The 22,570-nt window shown below is 49.3% G+C and overlaps 1 protein-coding gene across 1 annotated transcript; it reads left to right on the forward strand.

The window, feature by feature from the left end:
- The first annotated feature begins 108 nt into the window (after positions 1-108).
- On the forward strand, positions 109-22,197 carry Hnf1a (HNF1 homeobox A). Its single transcript, XM_008840693.3, has 10 exons — positions 109-1,439; positions 9,812-10,011; positions 13,934-14,120; positions 14,412-14,653; positions 16,284-16,435; positions 16,558-16,759; positions 17,530-17,721; positions 19,501-19,619; positions 19,717-19,861; positions 20,978-22,197. Exons 1-10 carry the CDS (start codon positions 1,114-1,116, stop codon positions 21,103-21,105), a joined length of 1,893 nt encoding a protein of 630 aa, XP_008838915.1. The 5' UTR covers positions 109-1,113; the 3' UTR covers positions 21,106-22,197.
- Positions 22,198-22,570: the final 373 nt, after the last annotated feature.

The following is a 22,570-nucleotide window of genomic DNA, read 5'->3' on the forward strand; positions in this document are numbered from 1 at the left end:
CAATTCCTAGCACTGCATAAAATGGCGTGGTGGTACACGCTTGTAATCCCTCCCTTGTGGGAGGTGGAGGCAGGAGGATGGGAAGTTAAAGGCCAGCTTGAGCTACATAGTAAGACTGCCTGGAAAAAAACAACAACCAAATTATATATATGTATATTCATATATATTCCATAGTATGAAAATGCTATTTATTTCAATTATTAAATTTTGTGGTGACACCTTAAAATTTTCATCTGTGGCAAAGTGCCTTGTTCTCTTCAATCTAGTCCTATGGTTAAGTCTCAGCTCTTCCTGGCTGGGCAAGTTGATTAACTTCTCAGAACCAGGATTTTCTATATAAAATGCCTGCGCCTAGTAGTTGTTAGGATCATACAGTGAAGAGATGACCGCACAGACCTAGCACAGTCCTTGGCACACAAGTTTTTAAGTATTACGACATAAATCTTAGCAAACTTTTCTTAAGGGGGGGGGTCTGGTGTCCAGCTTAGAGTGGGGTGTAATGTCCCCACCCCTATGAATGTGACCTGACTCTGCCCTTGAGAACTGGCCTAGTGGCCTAGAACTTCCTGCTCCTTCTGGTCCTCAAAGAAATGGGCCTTTAATACTCTCAGGCCCCAGGCTGACCACCACCACCAACACCCTTGGACGGTGATACCCTGAGCCACGCTCCGGTGCCTCTTGGCTCCCAGCACCTTATATCCCGGCTCCTCTGCCCCCCACTCCACCTCCCTCACGCGCCTTTCTGTACTCTACTCTTCCAGCGTAGGCCATGGCTCCGGGTCCCTCTTGCTGCCATGAGGCCTGTACTTTGCAGGGCTGAAGTCCAAAGTTCAGTCCCTTGGCTAAGCACACGGATAAATATGAACCTTGGAGAATTTCCCCAGCTCCAATGTAAACAGAGCAGGCAGGGGCCCTGATTCACTGGCCGCTGGGGCCAGGGTTGGGGGTTGGGGGTGCCCACAGGGCTTGGCTAGTGGGATTTGGGGGGGCAGTGGGTGCACGGAGCCTGGTTCGTGACTGCCAGGCTGCCGGCAAGTAGACGGCCCACGCGGTGGGTGGGGGAGGCGGCCAGCTCGGTGGCCTGGGGCCGCGTGGCCTGGTGGCAGTGGAGCCATGGTTTCCAAGCTGAGCCAGCTGCAGACGGAGCTCCTGGCTGCCCTGCTGGAGTCGGGCCTGAGCAAAGAGGCGCTGATCCAGGCCTTGGGGGAGCCGGGGCCCTACCTGCTGGCTAGAGATGGCCCCCTGGACAAGGGGGAGTCCTGCGGTGCAGGTCGAGGGGAGCTGGCGGAGCTGCCCAATGGGCTGGGGGAGATGCGTGGTTCGGAGGACGACACCGACGACGATGGGGAAGACTTCGCACCACCCATCCTGAAAGAGCTGGAGAATCTGAGCCCGGAGGAGGCCGCCCACCAGAAAGCGGTGGTGGAGACCCTTCTGCAGTAAGGACCCCACCCTATCCCTAGCACTCAGGAGGGAGCCCAGAGCAGCCCACGCTAAGCTCCCGGCCAGCCCTCTCCCAGACTAGAGCCCTCCTGAGCTGTGGCCTTTAGGCTAGTGGTCGGGAAGTGGGAGCTTAATGGGTTCTTGCTTGGACCTGCCCCTTTGTAGGGTCTCACATTCCTGTGAATCATGTCCTGCATGCAGCCCTGGTCGCTAGGAAATGGGGACAGGCAGGAGGACAGTAAAACAAGAAAGTCCCCAATGAAATGCTTGAAGAACCCGAGGGTGGTGGAAATCTTTACCCACTGTGGTCATTTGCACTCCTCAAAATTCTTCTTCCCTGCTAAGTGCTCAGACCACAGAAGTGGGGTCCCCACAAGCCCTTCTGAGGAGGTTGGGCAGAGACTGGGGTTTTAGGGCCTTCCCTAGTTCCCTAGGGCCTCAAGTATCTGGCTGTGTAAGCCCAGATTTTTCTTACCTGAGGCAGATGGAGCCTGGGGGTGGCAGCTGCTCCCCTTCCCTGGCCACATGCCCCCCACTTTACCAGGTGGCAGCTTTAGAGGCCTCCCTGTACTATACCCTCATCTGTTGTCTGGCTCCCCATTTCCTGGAGTGCTGGGTGGGTCCAGAGTGGATGCCTCCCCTCTCCTCAGCAAAGCCCATCTGGTTACTAATTACCCATGTACTTTATTATTTCTCTTTTGTTTTATAAATTTATAAATGGCAAAAGGCTCTGATAAGGCCTGTGATCATTAACTTGTAGGGATGGTGGCCTGGAGACACCTGAGCCTACCAACCTCCCACCCAGTGGGGGTGGAGAATGGGAGCACTGGGATGGGGGAAGGGTTACCTGGGAGCTGCAGGGACCCCCCCCCTCCCCTCCTCCCCAAACCCTCCAAAATCTCCATACTAATAGCTCCCTGTTTTTGACTTTCTGTTGGGGTTTCATGGCGCCCAGGTTCCCAAAATATAGAAAATATAGAGATGCACTCCCAGGAGGAACTTGTTGATAATTCTGTTTTATAGGTGGAGAACCTGAGGCTTAAGACTGTTTGTTTGTGTGTGTGTGTGTGTGTGTGTGTGTGTGTGTGTGTGTGTGTGTATGTGTGTGTGTGAAAGCTATGACTAAGGGGCCTAAGGGCTGACTGAGGAGTTTGAAGAGTTCTGGGAGTTCTGTGGGAGTCTGTCTCTTTTTCTGTCCAAGGTACTGATCCCGGCTTGGGGTCGGGGAGGACTGGTGGATTCCGGCCTCTCCAGAAGCCTCAGGGAGCCTCCCTGGGCCTTGGGCAGGGGGTAGGGGAGCAGTCAGGCCCCCTGGCTTGGCAGGAAGAGGAGGGCAAAGGGCTGCCTCGCTGTAGGGGAGGGGCAAAGGTCCAGATATTGCCAGACCCAGGGTGAGGAAAATCTGGACAGGGTGGGGCTGGGCCTAACCTGCTCAGGGCCCCAGATGGAACTGGGGGCTTAGGTATGAGGCTGGGGACAGGGTACCAAGGGTCTTCTTACCTGGCTAGGTGGAACCTCTTGATCAGCAGCTCCTTGGCTAGGGGTGGTGGGGGCAGGAGGGGAGGCTTGGTCCAAAGCAGTTTTGAGCAGAGGTCAAAGTGCTCCTTGGAGACCAGCAGAGACCTGGAATTGGAGGAGAGGAGGGGAGGCAGGGAGGATGAGGTGGAGGAAGAAGGCTGGGGAAGCTGGAAGAGCAGAGGAGCCAGGAGGGGAGAGGGTCTTAGAGCAGCTGGAAGAAGGGGCAGGGGAGAGAGTGAGGCTGTACTGGGAGGAGGCTGGAGTGCTTCCCTCCCGGGTTGGGTTTTCTTTAATGCTAACAGCGTGCTATTTACTTTCCATTTAAATTTGAGATGTTGCTATAAATTATCAACCAGCTCCTTGTTCCTGTGGAGTTTATAACTAACTACCTGGGTTACTTATTGTTCAGGTAACAAAGGGGACCTGAAAATGTCCCAGGGACAAAAGTGGGGCCTCTAGCTTCAGGGCAGGGGGTGGGAGTATTGGGGAGAGGGCTGGAGGACCCCTGAGGAAGGCCTGGGTGGTGGGGAGGTTGAGGCTAGAAGAGATGCCTACAGAGGCCAGCTCTGTGTGGGAACTAATTGTTCCCATAAGACCTGTGTCTGGAAGAGGCAGGGGTGGGTCTGGGGTCCCAGGTGCCCCTAAGAGTGTGCCCCGTATTTGAGGCCACAGCAGAAACCTGAATTCCTCCTCTCAAATCTCTACCCTCAGTCTGTGTGACCTTGGACAAATCTCTTTCCCTCTCCTACCTCAGTTTCCCCATGTAGACAAGCAATAAAGTCAAATTCCCTGCTCTATTTCCATCCCCTTGGCCCCATTAGCTTCCCTGACTGCTCTCCTGCCCTCCGTTCCTTTGCTTCTGTGATGCTGACTTTGCTGCTCTTCAACATAAAAGGCGATTGCCACCTCAGGGCCTTTGCACACCCCATTCCTCTTGCTCAGACCTTTCCCCAGGCTCTTCTGGGCCCTCAGTTCCCTGTCTGCCCCTTCTGCAGGTGGGCTCTCCCTGCAGTTGCCCTCTCCTTCACCACTTGCCCTTATTTATTTATATATATATATATATCCCTGTTCCTTTCCTGTCTTCTGTGAAAACAGGGAACTCTCCAAAGACAAAGCTTGTGAGGTCTTATTCATCACTTTACCCCCCATGTCCAACCCATGACAGACATAGGCATGGGTGAAGAGGACTTCCCTAGACACCTGCTGCTCCTACTTAAGGGAATACCTGGAGTTCAGGGCTCTAGCCTGGCTGTCCTCACAAGTCCCCAGATAGTTCAAAGCCCAACCTTGATGTTCCCTGATCCCGCCTGTCAGCAGCAGGGCTCTGTGAGCTAGGACTGCAGTAGCAGGGTAGTGGGCAGGCTGTCATCTGCATGCAGCCTGCCTGGGTTCCCATCCCTACCTTGTCCCTTTCCAGTCAGGCAAGTGCCTTCCATTTCCTAAGTCCCAGTTTCTTCTTTAGAATAGCGAGGAAGAAAATACTCGCTACAAGTTTAAGAGTATTCCCCCAAGAGTATGAAAGATAGTTTGTGAAATAAGCAGCAGTGGACCCTAGCAATTTAGGTGATCCCATTTTACAGGTGAGGAAATAAAGGCTTCAAGAGACCAAGTGACTTACCCGAATTAACTGTTCCAAATAGCAAGGCCAGGACTTGGGCCCATGGCCTCCTATCCCATGTATCACAGGCTTATTTGCTACATCATATGTAGCTGAGGGTGACCTTGAACTCTTGATCCTCCTGCCTCTACCTCCCAAGTGCTGGGATTACAGCTATGCATCACCATATGATTTTATGTGATGTTGGGGATAGAACCCAGGGCTTCATGCATGCTAAGCAAGCACTTTGCCAAGTGAGTTACAGCCCTAGCCTGAGAAAGAGGAAATATCTTTAGTTCTACCTCAAATCTGAGGAAACTGGGGCATACTGATGTTAAGCCACCTTGCAAGTCCACTCAGAGAGTGGCTAACAGAGCTGGGATTACTACTATTCAGATCTAAACCCTTCCTCCTAATGGAGAACTCAGCTCTCTATCCAGAGGTGTGGTCTTCAGGCTTGTCTCCCACCTCCTGGCTCTGGATACCAAAGACCCAAAGGCCCAAAGACATGGTTGACTCTAGAATGGGGAGGAGAAGAGAGGAGGAAGATGATGGCAGATCTTCACTCTTTCTGGGTTCTACTGTGGGGCCAGGGGACCACAGTGATGGTGATGATGGAGATGATGACAATGATGTTAATAATATCATTCCATTTACTGAGCCCATGCTATTGGCCAGGCTCTGCCCCAAAGCCTTCTTCTCCATTGGGAACTAATTTAATTCTCCTAGTTAGCAGTCAGTGTGAGCTAGGTGTGGATATGGTCCATGTGGAAAAGCAGGTGCAGTTCACAGAGGCCTAGGTCATGACAGGATTGGGACCCAGTAGACTTGAATCAAACCTAGTACATTTAAAGCATGAAACACTAGGTACCTTGCCCTGTTTATTTTGAGTTGTTTTTAGCTGGGGAAGCTCTTTCTGGAAGAAGAGGCCTGTCCTTAGAAACTGAATGTGTAAGTCTGTGCACATGTGTGTGTGTGCACACTGCATGCACGAAAGAGAGACAGAGACAGAGAGAGACAGAGACAGAGACAGAGAGAGATAGAGACAGAGAGGCAGAGAGGAACAGAGAGCAGTAAGAGAGAGGTAGGAAAATAGAAATGGACTAATTCAGTAGGTACCAGAAAAAAAGTGGCACAGATAACTTCCCCCAGAGAAAGGAAAGATAGAAGCTGGGTCCTCTTGGCTCTGTGTTCTGACAGGCATTTTGTTTGTTTTTATTTTTTTGATTTTTATATATTTCTTTTTTTGAGACAGGGTCTCAAACTCATGGTCCTACTGGCTTGGCCTCCCAAGTGCTGAGATCACAGCACCACCATGCCTGGCTTTGCCTGGTACTTTGTAATCACTTTTTGGTGTCAAATTGTATCAAGGACTGTTTAAAAACAAGTGTCCATTAGTTTGAACATGTTTGCTTCCCATTCAAATACATGTCTTCTGCTTATAAGTGCTGTGCATGTGTTTGTGAAAGGTGGCTGGTCTTGCTCTTATTTTATTTGATCTAGTGTAGGAGAAGTTGAGAGAGACAGAGATGGGGTGGGGGAGAGGGAAGAGAGAGACAGAGACAGAGATAGAGAGACCTTGGCAGAGTACAAGGTCCTGCTGAGAGGTAGGTGCCCCCATTCTCCCTACAGAGGAACTATGGAGGGAGGGAGAGAGAGAGGGAGGGAGGGAGAGAAGAAAGTGAGGGCTGCCCTTGGTGGAGAAGGGAGGTCACCAGATAAGCTTGTTTGCTGAAGCACAGGCTGGACTTTGTCCACCTTTCCCTCCTAGCCCTGACTGGCACTCAGGGAAGGTAAAGGGAGGGGTGAGGTGCCAAGAATCCCCCAAACATGGGAAGATAGAGTCTGCAAGTAGGATTCCTAGTAACAAAATATTCTTGAGCCCCAACTAGGAAACCTGGGACAACCTGAGCTTTCTGAGCCCAAGTTCTGACATGGGCGGAGCCCACATTCACATAAAATATACTTCCGGGGGGTTTCTTTGAGATTAGGTGGCTCCCAGTGGCTGCTAGGTGGGTGACATTCACCCTCACCGTTATCGTTTTTTATTTGCTGTACCTAGTGCTGACTTAGACTCATCTGTCCCCACCTCCTTTGCTACCCTCCCTGTCTCTGATAACAAAAGAGGTAGTCAGAGGGTCGAAGCTGACCACTGCTAAGCCCTCCCATTGAGAAGGCCATTAGGGATGCTAGGCAGAGCTGGCTCTGGGAAGAAAAGAAGGGTCTGGGGAAGGCAGTGGGGTGGGCTTTAGAGTGCTAGAGGTGGATTTCAGTTTGTAATTTGGTTTGAAATGTTATATGCACTCAGTCTCTGGGCTCCAAACCTGTGAATTTAACCAACTGGGGATTGAAAATATTAAAAAAAAAATTGTTCCAATCTGAACACTACAGACTTTTTTGTCACTATTTTCTAAACAATAAGTAAAGCAACCATTTTACTTGCATCTTTGTTGTAACCTAGAGGTGACTTAAAGTAGACCGGGATGTATGTAGGCTATATGTAAATGTTACCCATTCGTTGCTGTGGTTGGGTTGGTTTTTGAGACAAAGTCTCACTATGTACCTCAGACTGGCCTGGAACTCCATTTTCTGCCAACTGGGGCAGCAAGTGTTTGCTAGAATACCATCGATTTTATGCAAGGGATTGAGCACTTGTGGCTTTTCATATGTACTATAGTCCTGAAAGTGTTCCCCAAGGATACAGAGGGGTGACTTACACATTGCAGTACAGTATACAGGGTTGGAATGTAGTGCATATTTTAAAAACTGCAGAAGAGCTACAGAGAAAACTGTCCCTCTCATCCATCCCCAGCACCTGACTCCTGATAAGAGGAGGAAGTCAGAGGGTCTAAGAGGGAAACCACCATCTCCAGTTTCTGATGTGTTCTCTGATGAGGTTTCATGTATACACATATGAATAGAAAGCCTTTTTACACACATGCACATGCAACACACATGCACACACATATACACATAATACACATACATGCACACACATATGCACATGCACATATATATAATTAAAAAAAATTTTAAGACAAGGTCTTCTGTAGTTCAGGCTGGCCTTGGCATGTTGCTGAGAATGACCTTGAACTCCAAATTCTCTTGCGTTTACCTCCCAAGAACTGGGATTACAGGCGGGGGCCAGCAAGCTAGGCATTTTTGTTTTCTTTTTGAGACAAGATCTCAATATGGAACTCAGATTAACATTGAACTTGTGATCTCAGCTTCCTGAATGCAGGGATCATAAATGTGTGTCACCATACCTGGCTTCTCTTTCCTCACTTCTAATTTCACATAAGCAGCAGTAAAGTACTTATCCTAGCCAGGTCAGCCCATCTGGACACACTCAGAGATCCTGCAGTGGGCTTTATGGCTGATAGAAGAGCGGTTGTGATAGAATCAGCATTTTTTTTTTTTGGTGGACTTTTTGGTGGTTTTCAATCTTTGCTACAGCAAGCAATATGGCAACCAGTCACCTTCTAAAGACACCATTTGTCAGATATGTAAATATCTCAAGGCTCAAGATTTAGAAGCAGCTTGCTGAGCCAAGCAGGGAAGAGGGGAATACAGGCTTTCCAGTCACACATTCAAATCTCAGTCTGCCTGCTTCAGTGCTGTTGTATTTTACTGTATTTATCTGACACATACATGGTTTGGAGAGAGAGAAATAGAGGAGAGAGAGAGAGAGAGAGAGAGAGAGAGAGAGAGAGAGAGAGGAGAGAGAGATTGTGTTATTATTCCGTAAAGGTGCTTACCACCAAGCCTGATGACCTGAGATCCCACAGGGTAGGAGAGATCTGACTCCTAAAAGTCCTCTGATCTCCACATGTAAAAGTTTGCACTCACATGCCTATACACAAATTATATATATAGATAGATATCCATATATATATGGGGAGAGGGAGAGAGAGAGAGAGAGAGAGAGAGAGAGAGAGAGAGAGAAGGGGAGAGAGGTGTTTGAGACAGTAGGAGAGGAAGAGAGCATTGTGGTACAATCTATACATAGATCCCTTCCTTTCCCACAGGGAGACTCATTAGCAGAGGATGAATCACAGGTGGCCTCAGGTCCCATAAATCACTCTCTTTGGAGAATGCTAGCTCCCAGATGGGATTTTGGACTCAAACACACATAGTTTTGTTACAAGGAGGCCTCTGAAGTCCAGCCTATAACCCCTTCACCTGGGACTCAGCTGAAACACCTGCCTGCATTGTCCAGCATTGTGGGGAAACAGGTAGACTGCTGCTAAGGGCTTATTGCAGAATTTTAGGCATTTTGACCCTGTGTGATTTTAGCCTGGTAGACGACTTAGAACTCATCCCTTTGGGTAGAAATGGACACTGCTGGGTTAGTCTTGTGACCTTGGGCAAGAAATACAAGTGACACAAACTCTCTGGGCCTCAGTGGCTCTGACGGTAAATAGGAAACTCCACGTGTTTGCTTTCCTTTTTTCAATGGGGTTTCACCATATATCTGTCCATCTGTCTGTCCATCCATCTGCTTCATCATCCATCCATTCATCCACCCATCCATTTATCTACTCACCCATCCATATAACTATTCATCTACACACCCAGTTAGTTATCCATCCACCTATTCACCAGCTCATCCACCCACCCATCCACCCATCCATCCATCCATCCATCCATCCATCCATCCATCCATCCATCCATCCATCCATCATCCTAGGCACACTCTATGGCAGGCCCATTTTGAGTGCTGAGAATGAGACAGTTTATTCCTCAACATGAGTTTAAGATTCATTTAACACTGTCAGTAAGATGACTCAGTGGGAAAAATGCTTGCCTCACAAGCCTGGCAACCTGACTTTGATCCCCAGAACCCATGTAAATGTAGAAGGAGAGAACCGACTCTCAAGGGTTGCCCTCTGACAGCCACATGCATATTGTGGCACATATACGCACACACAGAGTAACTAAAAAGTTTAAAAATTATTCATTTGACATTCTCACGTAAGAAGAGGGGAGGAACTCTGAAGGAGGCTGCAGGTGAGGACATTCAGAGCTGGCTTGCACAACTTGCACTCATGTCTGCATGTGCTCATGTCTGTTTTCATGGGGCTGGGTCCTAGTACAGGACCCAACACAGGCCCCCAGGCTCCATAACTGCCTTCATCTGTGATCCCAACCCCAAGCAGCAGGGCTGTAGTTCCCAGGACCCCAACCTCACCTCAGAGTTGGCAGTGCCACTAAGCACCCCACTGAGCAGACTCTGTCTTTGCCCTCTTACAGGGAGGACCCATGGCGGGTGGCAAAGATGGTCAAGTCCTACCTGCAGCAGCACAACATCCCACAGAGAGAGGTGGTGGACACCACTGGTCTCAACCAGTCCCACCTGTCCCAGCACCTCAACAAGGGCACCCCTATGAAGACACAGAAGCGGGCAGCTCTGTACACCTGGTACGTCCGCAAGCAGCGAGAGGTGGCTCAGCGTAAGTAATGACCCCTGCCTGTGTTCTCCCTGGCAGGGCCTGGGACTCTCCCCAGTTCATAATGGGAGCTGGGAGTATCACCACCCTCACCACACAGACATGTGGACTGAGAGGAAACCTGTAGGATTTCACCCACAGTTACTGCCCATTCTGCACAGGGCACTGGGGGAGGGAGCAGGGTTGTTCCTGGGCACCCATAGATACAATTACTGAGTTCCTCCTTCACTGAGCTCACGGTTCAGTGGGGGAATCATGGGAAATCATCACTATGATATGAGACAAGAAGTATAATATGCTGACAACAAAAATAGTAACCTCTAGTAGTTACTGAGCACTTAAGACTGCCAGGCCCAGTGCTTTAAAGTATTGCAAAGTGGTGAGCTGACTGTGGAGGGGTGAGTAAGGTCTTCTATCTCAGTGAGGCAGAGGTTCCAGGAAGGTTCACATGGAAAGCATGACCTTTACACTAGGTCTTAAAGTGTGAGGGTGGTACAATCAAGAGGAACAGCATGAGAGGCTCAGAGGCCAGCATACATTCCTACACTATTGCTTAGGAAATGGTGATCTCTCTCTCTCTCTCTCTCTCTCTCTCTCTCTCTCTCTCTCTCATACTTGGGATTGAACACAGGGCTTCACATGTTAGGCAAATGCTCTACTACTGAGCTGAATCTCCAGCCCTCTTTTCACTTTTAATTTGAGACACGGTCTCACTGTGTAATCCAGGTTGGCCTTGAACTCCTGATCCTCTTGCCTTGGCCTCCCAAGATCCAGGATGACAGGTGAGTGCCACCACACCTGACTTGGTCTCATTTTTTTAGGGGTCACTGGATGTTATTTGGAGGTACCACGATTTGTTTAGCCAGCCACTTGCTGAAGGACTTTTAGTTTTTCCAATATGCTATCATGACCCCCTGCTACAAAAAAAAAAAAACAAAAAAACATTTCTGCTTTTTTTGAAACAGTGTCTCCCTAGCCCCAGCTGACCTGGAACTCACTATGTAGACCAGGCTGGCCTTGATTTCATAGAGATCTGCCTGTCTCTGCCTCCCAAGTGCTGGGATTAAAGGCGTGTGCCACCACCTCTGGCTCATAGAGAACATCATTATCTATACAAGTTTGTACAAAATGTGAGTCTGTCCACAGGGAAAATCCTAGATGTAGAATGCTGGGCATAGAATAAGTGCTTTTAAAATGTTTGATAGAGGGATGGAGAGGTGGCTCAGCAGCTGAGAGTCCTGGCTGCTCTTGTAGATGACCTGGATTCGATTCCCAGTACCCATAATAATAACAACCACTGTCAAAAATGTATATACAAAATGTATAAACAGCTCTGACCCTTAATATATTTACCTGTTATTGAGGGATTTGCTTTCCTCTATATTGTAATATACACTTAGACACATAGTATAATATAGCACATTCTTAGCTGGGCGTGGTGGCGCACGCCATTAGTCCCAGCACTCGGGAGACAAGGGCAGGTGGATCTCTGTGAGTTCTAGGCCAGCCTGGTCTACATAGTGAGTTCCAGGCCAGCTAGGGCTACTGGGAGATCCTGTTTCAAAAAAGATCCCCCCCCCCAAAAGCACATTCTTAAACTGTTTTCATTTGTATGAGAAGAAGCAGAAATCATTTTAGGTTTAGCTTCTGAGAGAATTTAACTGTCTTTTCCCCAAACTGTCATTGGAAGAAAATTTACAATATTGAATAAAATACATTTTTCATCTCTAACAGTTTGAAATGTAAGAAAAGATTTCAGCCTAGAACTGAGAAGAAGCAAATTGTGGCTCAAATAGCTATCCTCAGGGAATTTTTAACTTTAAAGAATTGGAGGATGGGAGATACAGAACATTCAAGATAAGCCCAAAGTATTAGGACTCTTGGAGTAACAAGAGGGCAGAGCCCCAATTCAATTTGATTTAAGGGGGTTAAAGGAATTTATTGGCTCATGAATGGGAGCAGTCCATGGCTGTTTCAGGCATGGTTGCATCTAGGGGCTTAAATGACATTCACACAGTATTTTTTTAAATTTATTTATTATTTATTATTTTTATTTTATGTGTATGCATGTATTGCCTGGGTGTAGGTAATTGCACCGTGTTGTGCAATACCTGCGGAGGACAGAAGAGGCTGTCGGATCCCCTGGAACTGGAGTTACACACAGTTGTTAGCTGCCATGTGGGTGCTGGGATTCGAACCCAGGTCTTCTGCAAGAACCACCAGTGCCCTTAACTGCTGAGCCATCTCTCCAGCCCCACACACATTATTTCTTGACTTGACTTTGTTTCCCTCCCTCTTTCCATCTTTCTCCTTCCCTTCCTTCTTTCTTTTTCCTTTCCTTCCTTTTGATTTTTTGAGATATGTTCCCATGTGTAGCCCAATCTATCCTCAAACACTATGTAGCTGAGAATGACCTTGAACTGAGCCTCCTGCCTCTAAGCTCCACCACCGAGGGTACAGATGTGTACACATACCTGACTTGGTTTTATTTTCTTTTACGTTGACTTCCTTTTCTGTCAGGCTCTTCTGATACAGGCACAGATGGGTCCTGGGAGCTCTCGGCTGTCATCTTACCAGCTTAGCAACCTCAGGGAGGGAGTGAGCTTCTTTTCAGTTTTTAGCTGAGTGCTCGTTTTAATAAAAAAACATTCAGTGGGGCTGGAGAGATGGCTCAGCAGTTAAGAGCACAGGCCACTCTTTCAGGGGACCCAGGTTCAATTTCCAACACCTACATGTGGCTAGCAATGGTCTTATCTCCAGTTCCGGGGAAGCCAACACCTGACCTCTTGGGCACTGCACCACACAAGTGTACTGACACAGGGGCACTGACACACATACAGTAAAATGAAAAAAAAAAATAAAATATTTAAAGATAATTTAAAAACATTTAAATAAGGTCTAATGTACAAATGTACACAAATCTTAAGTGTACAGTTCAATGAACTAACATTCCTCCCTCCCTCCTTCCCCCTGCTTTACATCCTGCCACCTTCCCTCCCTCCCTTCCTTCCCTCCCTCCCTTCTTTCCCTCCCTCCCTCCCTTCCTTCTCTTGCTCTTTCTTCCTTTTTCCCCTTTATTTCTTTTTCTTTCTTCTTGAAACAAGGTCTCCATCTGTGAACCTAGCTGGCTTGGAACATGCTTTGTAACCCAGGCTGGCCTCAAACCCATGACAATTCTACTGCTTCATCTTCCCAAGGGCTGTGATTTTAGTTGAGTCCTAATGCCTGGCCCTCTTAAAGAAATTCTTCAAGGGACGGGAGAGATGGCTCAGCGGTTAAGAACACTTGTTGTTCTTGCAGAAGACCTGGGTTCGAATCCAGAACCCACATGGCAGCTAACAACTGTTCATAACTCCAGTGCCAGGGGATCCAACAGCCTCTTCTGTCTTCTGTGGGCATTGCACGACATGGTGCACTTACCTACATGCAGGCAATACATGCATAGGTATAAAATAAAAATAATAAAAAAATTAAAAAAAGAATTTCTTCAAAGTGAACATACCAGAATAACAACCCATTAGATGAAGAATTAAACATTCCAGCTCACTAGCAGCCCTCTCTTCCTGTAAGGGTAATCACTAAACCTGACTTCTACCATCACAGGTTACTTATGATTCTTGGTAGATACTGCTAAATTGCTATTGTTTTGAAACCAGCAGGGTTTCAATATTCCAGTTGCTTCTTGAATCCTTGGCAACACTTGTTAATGTTTGTCTTTCTCTTACTCAGCCATGGTATATGTGTGCTAGGCAAGCACTCTACCAATTGAGCCACATCTCCCAGGCCCAGGGTTAGATAATTCTTTGGTTCTAGCCTTTAACTACTCTATTTCAGCACTCTGGGAAACAGAAAATCGGCGGGCCAGGGAGCTGACGTGGGAAGGTGGGAGTGGCCAATGCCCCTCTTATGACTCTCTGTCTTACAGAATTCACCCATGCCGGGCAGGGTGGGCTAATTGAAGAGCCCACAGGTGATGAGCTGCCAACCAAAAAGGGGCGGAGGAACCGTTTCAAGTGGGGCCCAGCATCCCAGCAGATCCTGTTCCAGGCCTATGAGAGGCAGAAGAATCCCAGCAAGGAGGAGCGAGAGACCTTGGTGGAGGAGTGCAATAGGTAGAATGGTGGTTCAGCCAGGGCCAAGGCAAGGCTGGGAAGAGGGTGGGGAACTCTGGCTCTGCAAGGGGCCTCTCCAGTCCTTGAGAATTCCTACAGTCTGTTTAGCTTGGTCAGAATTAAGAGGACTCAATTCCTGACCATTGTTTAGAAGTGAATTTCTAGCATCCCCCACCCACCCAAGCAACCCTTCAGGTGGCCACTCATTTTGTCTCCTCCATAACCTTAGGTCTGCCATCTAGAGCACTTGGCTAGATTTTACTCTTCAGCTCTTGGGTACTATCTTTACAGAGCAGAGTGCATCCAGAGGGGTGTGTCACCGTCGCAGGCACAGGGGCTGGGATCCAACCTTGTCACGGAGGTGCGCGTCTACAACTGGTTTGCCAACCGGCGCAAGGAAGAAGCCTTTCGGCACAAGTTGGCCATGGACACATACAGCGGGCCCCCACCAGGGCCAGGACCAGGACCTGCACTGCCTGCTCACAGCTCCCCTGGCCTGCCCCCCTCAGCCCTCTCCCCCAGTAAGGTCCATGGTGAGTGCTGTGGGCCAGGAGAACTGGGATAAAGAGAGTAAGTGGGTGGGAAGGAGGGCTGGAGAGGGATTCCTTAGCGGCAGTAGCCACCCCAGATTACACTCCGTCCCCTCTACTCTGTCCACTCCATCCATCCACTTCACTCTGTCCACTCTACTCCATCCACTCCATCCATCCACTCTGTCTACTCCACTCCATCCCCTCTACTCTGTCCACTCCATCCATCCACTCTGTCTACTCCACTCCCTCCCCTCTACTCTGTCCATCCCCTCTACTCCATCCACTCCATCCCCTCTACTCCATCCACTCCATCCATCCACTCTGTCCACTCCACTCCATCCCCTCTACTCTGTCCACTCCATCCATCCACTTCACTCTGTCCACTCTACTCCATCCACTCCATCCATCCACTGTCCACTCCACTCCATCCCCTCTACTCTGTCCACTCCATCCATCCACTCTGTCCACTCCACTCCATCCCCTCTACTCTGTCCACTCCATCCATCTACTCCTTTCTCTGGCACTGTGCATTCCACTCTCCCTCATCCACTTCAAACTGTTCCACTCCCCACTCTCCTCCACGCTGTACCACCCTCCAGCACTCAGCTCACACTTTCCTCCATCCTTCCTGCTCCACACCACCCCTCTCTTCCCAGTTCACTCTACCCTTCTCTCCAACCAAACCATTCAGCCCACTGGTAACTTTATTCACTCCATGCCATTCACTGCACTCCAACTTATTCTAGTCAGCCTAACTAGATTTGTGTTACACATTCATTTTGGATCTATCAGTTCAAACCATCTCAGTTCAACTCAATTCAATTGTGTTCAAACCATAATGTAATCCAACCAATTCTCATTCAGTTCATTTAGTTCAACTAAACAGAAGTCAATGAAATTCAGCTCCTTTTGCACAGCTTATCCCTTGGTATCTACAGATTGGTTCCAGTACATCTTGTAGACACTTCAAGTAGTATTTGCATGCAACCTATGCACATCCTCCTGCAGACTTTGACTCATTTCTAGATGACTTATGACTCAATACAACCCAATTACTATGTAGTTATACTATATTGGTTAGGGACTAATGACAAGAAAAAGCCTACATGTGTTCAGTACAGACACACAGTTTTTTCAAATATTTTCCATCTACAGTTGGTTGAATCTGAGGATGTGGTGCTTGTGGATACAGAGGGCCGACTGTAAAGCTCAACTCAATTTAATCCATTCAATTTGATTTCATTCAGTTCAATCCAAGCTCAATCCAGCTCAACTCATTTCTGATCTAATTCAACTAGATCTAATTTAATTCACTCAATTCCAATCCATTCTTCTCAACTCCTTCATTTCTGATTAATTCAGCTCAGTTCCACTGTTCTTTGACTAAGCACCTACTGTACACCAGGGGAGCACTAGGCAGTGGGGGACATGGAGCAAGTGCATTCAGGGAGCTGGAAGCAGCCAGCACAGGGCTTGTTCTGTGGCAGAGGCTCAGCAAAGTGCTAACTATTCAAGGAAAGATGGGGAACCAGCCTGAGCAAACCAGTGGGGTCTGGTGTGATGAGGTCTGTGGAGGCAGGTGAGGACAGGAAAGTGGGGTGCTGAGCCTGGACAGTGCTCCCCACTCTAGGTGTGCGCTACGGACAGCCTGCAACCAGTGAAGAGGCTGAGGTGCCCTCAAGTAGTGGTGGTCCCCTAGTGACAGTGTCTGCGCCCTTGCACCAAGTGTCCCCCACAGGCCTGGAGCCTAGCCACAGCCTGCTGAGCACCGAAGCCAAGTTGGTGAGTGGCCCCAACCTGTGCAGAAACCCCTCCCAGCTCCATTTTTCATGGCTGGGAAACACTGGAGTGCCCCAGGGAGGCAGTGTGGGGACACTCCAACTCAACCTGGTTTACCCTCTCAGGTCTCAACCACTGGGGGTCCCCTGCCACCAGTCAGCACCTTGACAGCACTGCACAGTTTGGAGCAGACATCTCCAGGCCTTAACCAGCAGCCCCAGAACCTCATCATGGCCTCACTGCCTGGAGTCATGACCATTGGGCCCGGGGAGCCTGCTTCCTTGGGCCCCACTTTCACCAACACAGGAACGTCTACTCTGGTCATTGGTAAGGTAGTGGGGGCTACCACAGAATCTGGGATCAGAAAAGAGCTGCTGGGACCTATTCATTCATTCATTCATTCATCCATTCATTCACACACTTGCTTTCTGAGAGCCTGTTCTGGGTCAGGTGCTACTCTGCATTGGTATAGCAAACACCAAACCAAACAGACCCAATAAGCATAATATAGAAATTATATATTTATTATAAGAAGTCTATGGGAAAAATAAATCCGGGTAAGGGGGTATTTGTTGTCTTATCAGTATTTTTTAAAGTCTAGAAAGCCTTTCTATGCAGGAACTATTATGCGAGTACATGATGCTGTTCAATATTCAAGACACAGGGAGCTGGTGAGATGGCTCAGTGGGTCAAGGCACTAGCTGCCAAGCCTGACCACCTGAGTTCTACTGCCCATGGGACCCATATGGTAGGAGAGACCTGAGTGCTGTCTCTCACATACACACACAATAAATTAATATAACAAAATGTAAAACAACAAAAAGTCATTAAAAAATTATAGGGAACTGCTGGAAGAGGGGTGCAGATAACCAAGCTCAGGACCTTCCCAGTGCTGTGGAACTCCAGGGCTCCAAGGAACCCAGTTTGGCAACCTCTGAACACAGCCTGCCTTTCTCACCAGTCCCTCCACACCTCTTCTAACCCATGGACTCTGGGAAGGAGGGATGGTGCCTCTTAGGAAGTCTGGGCTGGGTCTGTGGGGAGGACACAGGGTGGTGGGTGGGAGGCTTGGCTGACTCCTGCCTGCCCTGTACCAGGTCTAGCCTCCACTCAGGCACAGAGTGTTCCAGTCATTAACAGCATGGGCAGCAGCTTGACCACCCTGCAGCCAGTCCAGTTCTCCCAGCCGCTGCACCCCTCCTACCAACAGCCTCTCATGCCCCCTGTGCAGAGCCATGTGGCCCAGAGCCCTTTCATGGCCACCATGGCCCAGCTGCAGAGCCCCCACGGTGAGTGTCCCTTACTTTGGCCTGGAGGATGTGGGCTGGAGGTTGGCTGTGGGTAGGTACAGAGCAGGGGCAGGTGGCAGGCACCGTGGTCTGCATGTATCTGGTGCAGGTGCACTTGTTTTGACAGTGGGTATCTGTGGGCTACCAACCTCTTTCTGTGTGAATACACACAGCCACAGATATGCACAGGAACTCATGTGAGTGGTGTGAACCTCTCAATGTGTGACTATCCATGGATCGTGTTCCTGCCTTGTGTGTGCATGTGCAGGCCACAGTCATTTCTTTGGAACCCTTGGGGCTGTGCACACCTGAGGTCATGAGATTTCAGATGGCAGAAGGTGGCTTGCGGATGTGCCATGTTACCTGTTACTCTTGGTAGGTTTGAGCAGCAGCTGTCAACAGAACACTGTTGTTTACGCAGCAAAAGTTGGGAACTGTATGAAGTAGATGAAGACTCATGTAGGACGGGGGGTGGGGTGGGGGGGATGGCTCAGGAGGTAAAGTGCTTGCCTTCCAAGTACAAGGATCTGAGTTTCATCCTCTAGAACCTGTATTTCATTTTTTGTCTTTTTGAGACAGGGTCTCCCTGTAGCCCCAGCAGTCCTGGAACTCACTATGTAGACCAGGCTGGCCTTGAACTCACAAAGATCTGCCTGCCTCTGCCTCCCAAGTGCTGGGATTAAAGGCATGCACCACCACTCCTGGCTAGAACCTATATTTTAAAAACAAGGAAGTTGGGTACTTCATGTATCCCAGATCTGGGGAAGCAGAGACAGATGGATCACTGGGGTTCATTGAGCAGCCAGCCTAGCCTACTTGGTGAACTTCAGGACAGTGATACTTGTCTCAAATAAAGCAGGCAATACCTGAGGAAGGACAGCTGAGGTTGTTTACTGCCATCTATGTGCACCTTCACACACACACACACACACTCATGCAGCCTAACACCAGGTCTGCATAACGTTTGCCATCCCATGAGCCCTGGGGCTGACTTTGTGGAAAGCTTTTGAGTTCAGATCTTTAGGACTTCAGCATTAGGATAAGGAGCTATGGACCTGTGGCTATGTACGAAGCTGGAAGTGTATGTATTCGTGTATTCATGTGTATGTGGGTGTTACGCTTTTTAAGCTGTTTCCTGGGAGAGTATGTGGCTACTAGGTATTTGATGAGTGTCCATGTCTCTTGGAGAAGTTGTAGGTGAAATTCTGAGTTGCAAGTTGAGAAATGTCCTAGCGATGGATACTGCTGCCCTCTGCACTGCTTACCTGGAGGCCTCCTGCCTTTCCTTCTGAGGCCTGAATATGGTGCAACAGCACCTGCACTTAGTACAATAGCACCTGTTTGGTCTTGTGGTCCCTGTGCTTAGTATAACAGCACTGAGTTTAGTACAAAAGTACTGGCATTTAGTACAATGGCACCTGCATTTAGTACAGTAGTACCTGTGCTCAGTCTAACAGCGTTTGAATTTAGTACAACATCTACACTAAGTATGACGGGACCTACACTTAGTACGGAGCCCCCATGCTTGGCATATCACCTGTGCTTAGTGCAGTCACTGGACAAAAAGTCCAAGAACTGGAGTTGCTTCCTGGCCTTCCCCTGGCTACCCCCCTTAAGGTCTAGCTGAGCAGATCCCTGATCAGGGAAAGGAGGGGTCCATCTCTCCCATCTGGATCCCCAAGGGCTATTTTGCAGGTCCCATGCCCACTTCCCCCAGGTACTCAGTCTAGAGGTTTTCTGGGATGGGTCCAGGGTGTCATGTCTGTCCTTACTTCCCAGCCCTCTACAGCCACAAGCCAGAGGTGGCCCAGTACACGCACACGAGCCTGCTTCCACAGACCATGCTAATCACAGATACCAACCTGAGCGCCCTGGCCAGTCTCACACCCACCAAGCAGGTAAGCCCCTATCAACCTGAAGCTCCCCATTCCATGCTGAGGGGAAAGCTCCACACTCCACACTTTGGGGGCTCAGGGAGTTGCTCTGGTTCCCCAGGTCTTCACCTCAGACACTGAGGCTTCCAGTGAGTCTGGCCTTCATGCACCATCATCTCCGGCCACTACCATCCACATCCCCAGCCAGGACCCAGCGGGCATCCAGCACCTGCAACCTGCCCACCGGCTCGGCACTAGTCCCACTGGTGAGCAGCCCTCACCTGCCTCTTCCTTGCTGTCCCCCAGTAGGACATGGGATGGTGTGCTTAGTTGATAAGACAGCTGACGGGAAATGCATTCTGACTGCAGAACGTGGCCCAGACACCTGTGGTGTGCTAAGCACTGTGTACAGTGTTTGGAGTCAAACTTACAGGAATACCTGACTCAATGGAGGAGAGTTTAAACAACCAGAAGTTATTCACCAATGCATCTGGCTTGGCTGGGCTCAGGGCTTAGTGTATGAGTGTGTTTCATGCATATGAGTATGTGGGTGCATGTGTCCCTGCCTGTGCATGCTCTCCACTGGAGCCTCAGAGACTCCCCCATCAGTTCCCATGGCTGTAATGACAGTTACTGAGGGCACTTCCTGTTCTAGGACCATCACTGGCCTCATTTTAAAGATGAACAAGTGCACACTCAAGGAAGTGTGTTACATGGTGGTAGAGCCAGGACTTGAACCTAGGCCCAGCCCAAGAGCCCTTCACTTTGCTAGTTCTATCAGTTTGGCAATCTACTGAGACACAGCATCAATAGCACGTACATTATGTACAGGGAGGGACTCATCTGATGGAACTGACTGGCAAAGTTGTACACAAAGGTGAGCATGCCTGTCATCTGTCCAGCAGGCCAGACACTCAGGTGGAAGGAAATCTGATCTCTAGGAAGCTTCCATTTTCTCTCCATATTAAGGTCTCTGATTAGAAATGGCCCACCTGCATAGGCAAGGGTAACTTCTTTTCTTGAAAGCCAATTCACTATTAACCACATCTACAAAATACCTTCCCAAGGGTTGGATGTTTAGCTTTGTAGAGTGCTTGCCTAGCAAGCGTGAGGCCCTGAGTTCAATCCCCAGTAATGTAAAAACCAAAAACATATAGGTTACTGATTTACTTAGCCCAGCAGAGCAGGCACATGGGAAAAATGTACCTGGGAGGCTGGCTGTCTTGAGACTTGAGGGTAGAGGATTGACCCGGGTTCCTGGAATCTGTCGTGATTTGGGTGAGGTTCTGCCTTCCCCCTCCAGAGCATCCTTAAGGATGAGCAGGTCGGGTAGGGTCAGAGGGGACTTGGGCAGCAGCTTGTGATCTCATTTGCCTCTACAGTATCCTCCAGCAGCCTGGTGTTGTACCAGAGCTCTGACTCCACCAATGGTCACAGCCACCTGCTGCCATCTAACCATGGTGTCATCGAGACTTTCATCTCCACGCAGATGGCCTCCTCCTCCCAGTAACCATGGTGACTGCCTCTCAGGAGCTGGGCCCCCAAGAGCCTGCATTGTCTTTGTAGAGGGCCACAGCCACCTGTGGCCTGGAGGACATCTGAGCTTCTGCCATGGGCTGCTGGCCTTCCTAGAAAGCTTCACTTTGGCCCCTACTGCTGCTCCTCCAGCATCAGAGAGGCATGGCTCCGAGATGCACTAGCTTCAGGGCTGCACTGGTTTCACAAGAGGGGAATAAGGGCTGGAAAGAGCCCATCCTTGCTTCTTGGTATAGAAAACTTGTTACCTGAAACTGAATGAAGCAGCCTGTGACTTTGGTAACTCCAACTGGAGCCTGCAGGCCCCAAATGGTTTGTGCTGAGCTCTGAGGCCCTAGAGCATCATGACTGCCTTATGTCACCTGTGTACCTCTAGGCCACTCCCTCCTGCCTCAGCTCCTTCTAGCCAGCAATTCACACGCACAAATTTGTAGATTTCCCAAGTGGCTGTTCTACATCAAGGCCTGGGAGCTGAAAGGAAGACATGCATGGCTGTCCTTGGCTCACTGGTCCTGAGCCATCCCTTCTCCCCAGTCTGTCTCACTTGTAGGGTCATTTGCTCCCTTGAACCTGTATTCCCATGCCAGCCTGCTATCTTGCCTCTATTAGAAAGGCCACTTAAGGGCTAAGCTTGCTACTGAGGCTGCGTGACTCATGCCAAGCCCAGGTCCTAAGGGCATCAGCTCCTCTGGTTTCGGGGCCCTGAAGATCGTTCTCTTGTCTGGAGTGGAGCAGGCGAGACTTGCTGAACTCAGAAGGCAGCAAAGCTTGAGCAGGGGTCTAGAGGAGGGTGAAGACCAGCAGAGAAGCCATCTGAGTAGCCTGGAGGCTGGCAGCCACCGCAAGTCAGAGGTCCTAAGTGCCACTGGGAGGAACAAAGAGGCTGTGTACACCATGAGCATGTGTGTTCTCATCTCCTTGGACCCACTGCAGAGTACCTGGCCCTCAGTTGGCTCCTCCATCTGGGACAGAGGAAGGGAGAACCAGCGCCCAGGCAGCTTATAGTCAGCTATGGGCAAACCTGTACGTTTATTTAACTTTTAGTAAAGTCAATGAGATGTGCGAAGATTGTTGCTTGGTCTTCAGAGGGGAAGGCTAAGGGTGGTCAGGGGCCTGAGGAGTATACTCTTAGAGACACATGCTCACACAGCCTATTTCTCTTGCTCTGCTGGAATGGAGGCAAGGTGACTCCACCTGAATTTCACCTTACCCTTGAGTCCTACTTGCAGAAGACTCTGGTTGCATGAAACCTAGTCCAAGGGCAGTGACATTTCCTGGTCTTGAAGTGGGGGTGAAGAATATCTGGGGGTATCGCTGGATCCCGCTTCTGATGTTTAAAACGCCCCCTTAACAATCAGCACTGAGGGACAGGGGTGTAGCTCATTGATAGAACACTTGCCTAGCATGCAAGAAGCCTTAGGTTTGATCCTCAGCATCAA

Source organism: Nannospalax galili, unplaced genomic scaffold (assembly GCF_000622305.1).
Source record: "Nannospalax galili isolate Female #2095 unplaced genomic scaffold, S.galili_v1.0 scaffold911, whole genome shotgun sequence".
Taxonomy (NCBI): domain Eukaryota; kingdom Metazoa; phylum Chordata; class Mammalia; order Rodentia; family Spalacidae; genus Nannospalax; species Nannospalax galili.

Coding starts and splice junctions, on each gene's coding strand:
- Hnf1a (XM_008840693.3), top strand. CDS start 1,114: ATGGTTTCCAAGCTGAGCCAGCTGCAGACGGAGCTCCTGGCTGCCCTG. Junction 14,121..14,411: donor TTGGTGGAGGAGTGCAATAG/GTAGAATGGTGG, acceptor CTATCTTTACAG/AGCAGAGTGCATCCAGAGGG. Junction 19,620..19,716: donor GTCTCACACCCACCAAGCAG/GTAAGCCCCTAT, acceptor CTGGTTCCCCAG/GTCTTCACCTCAGACACTGA.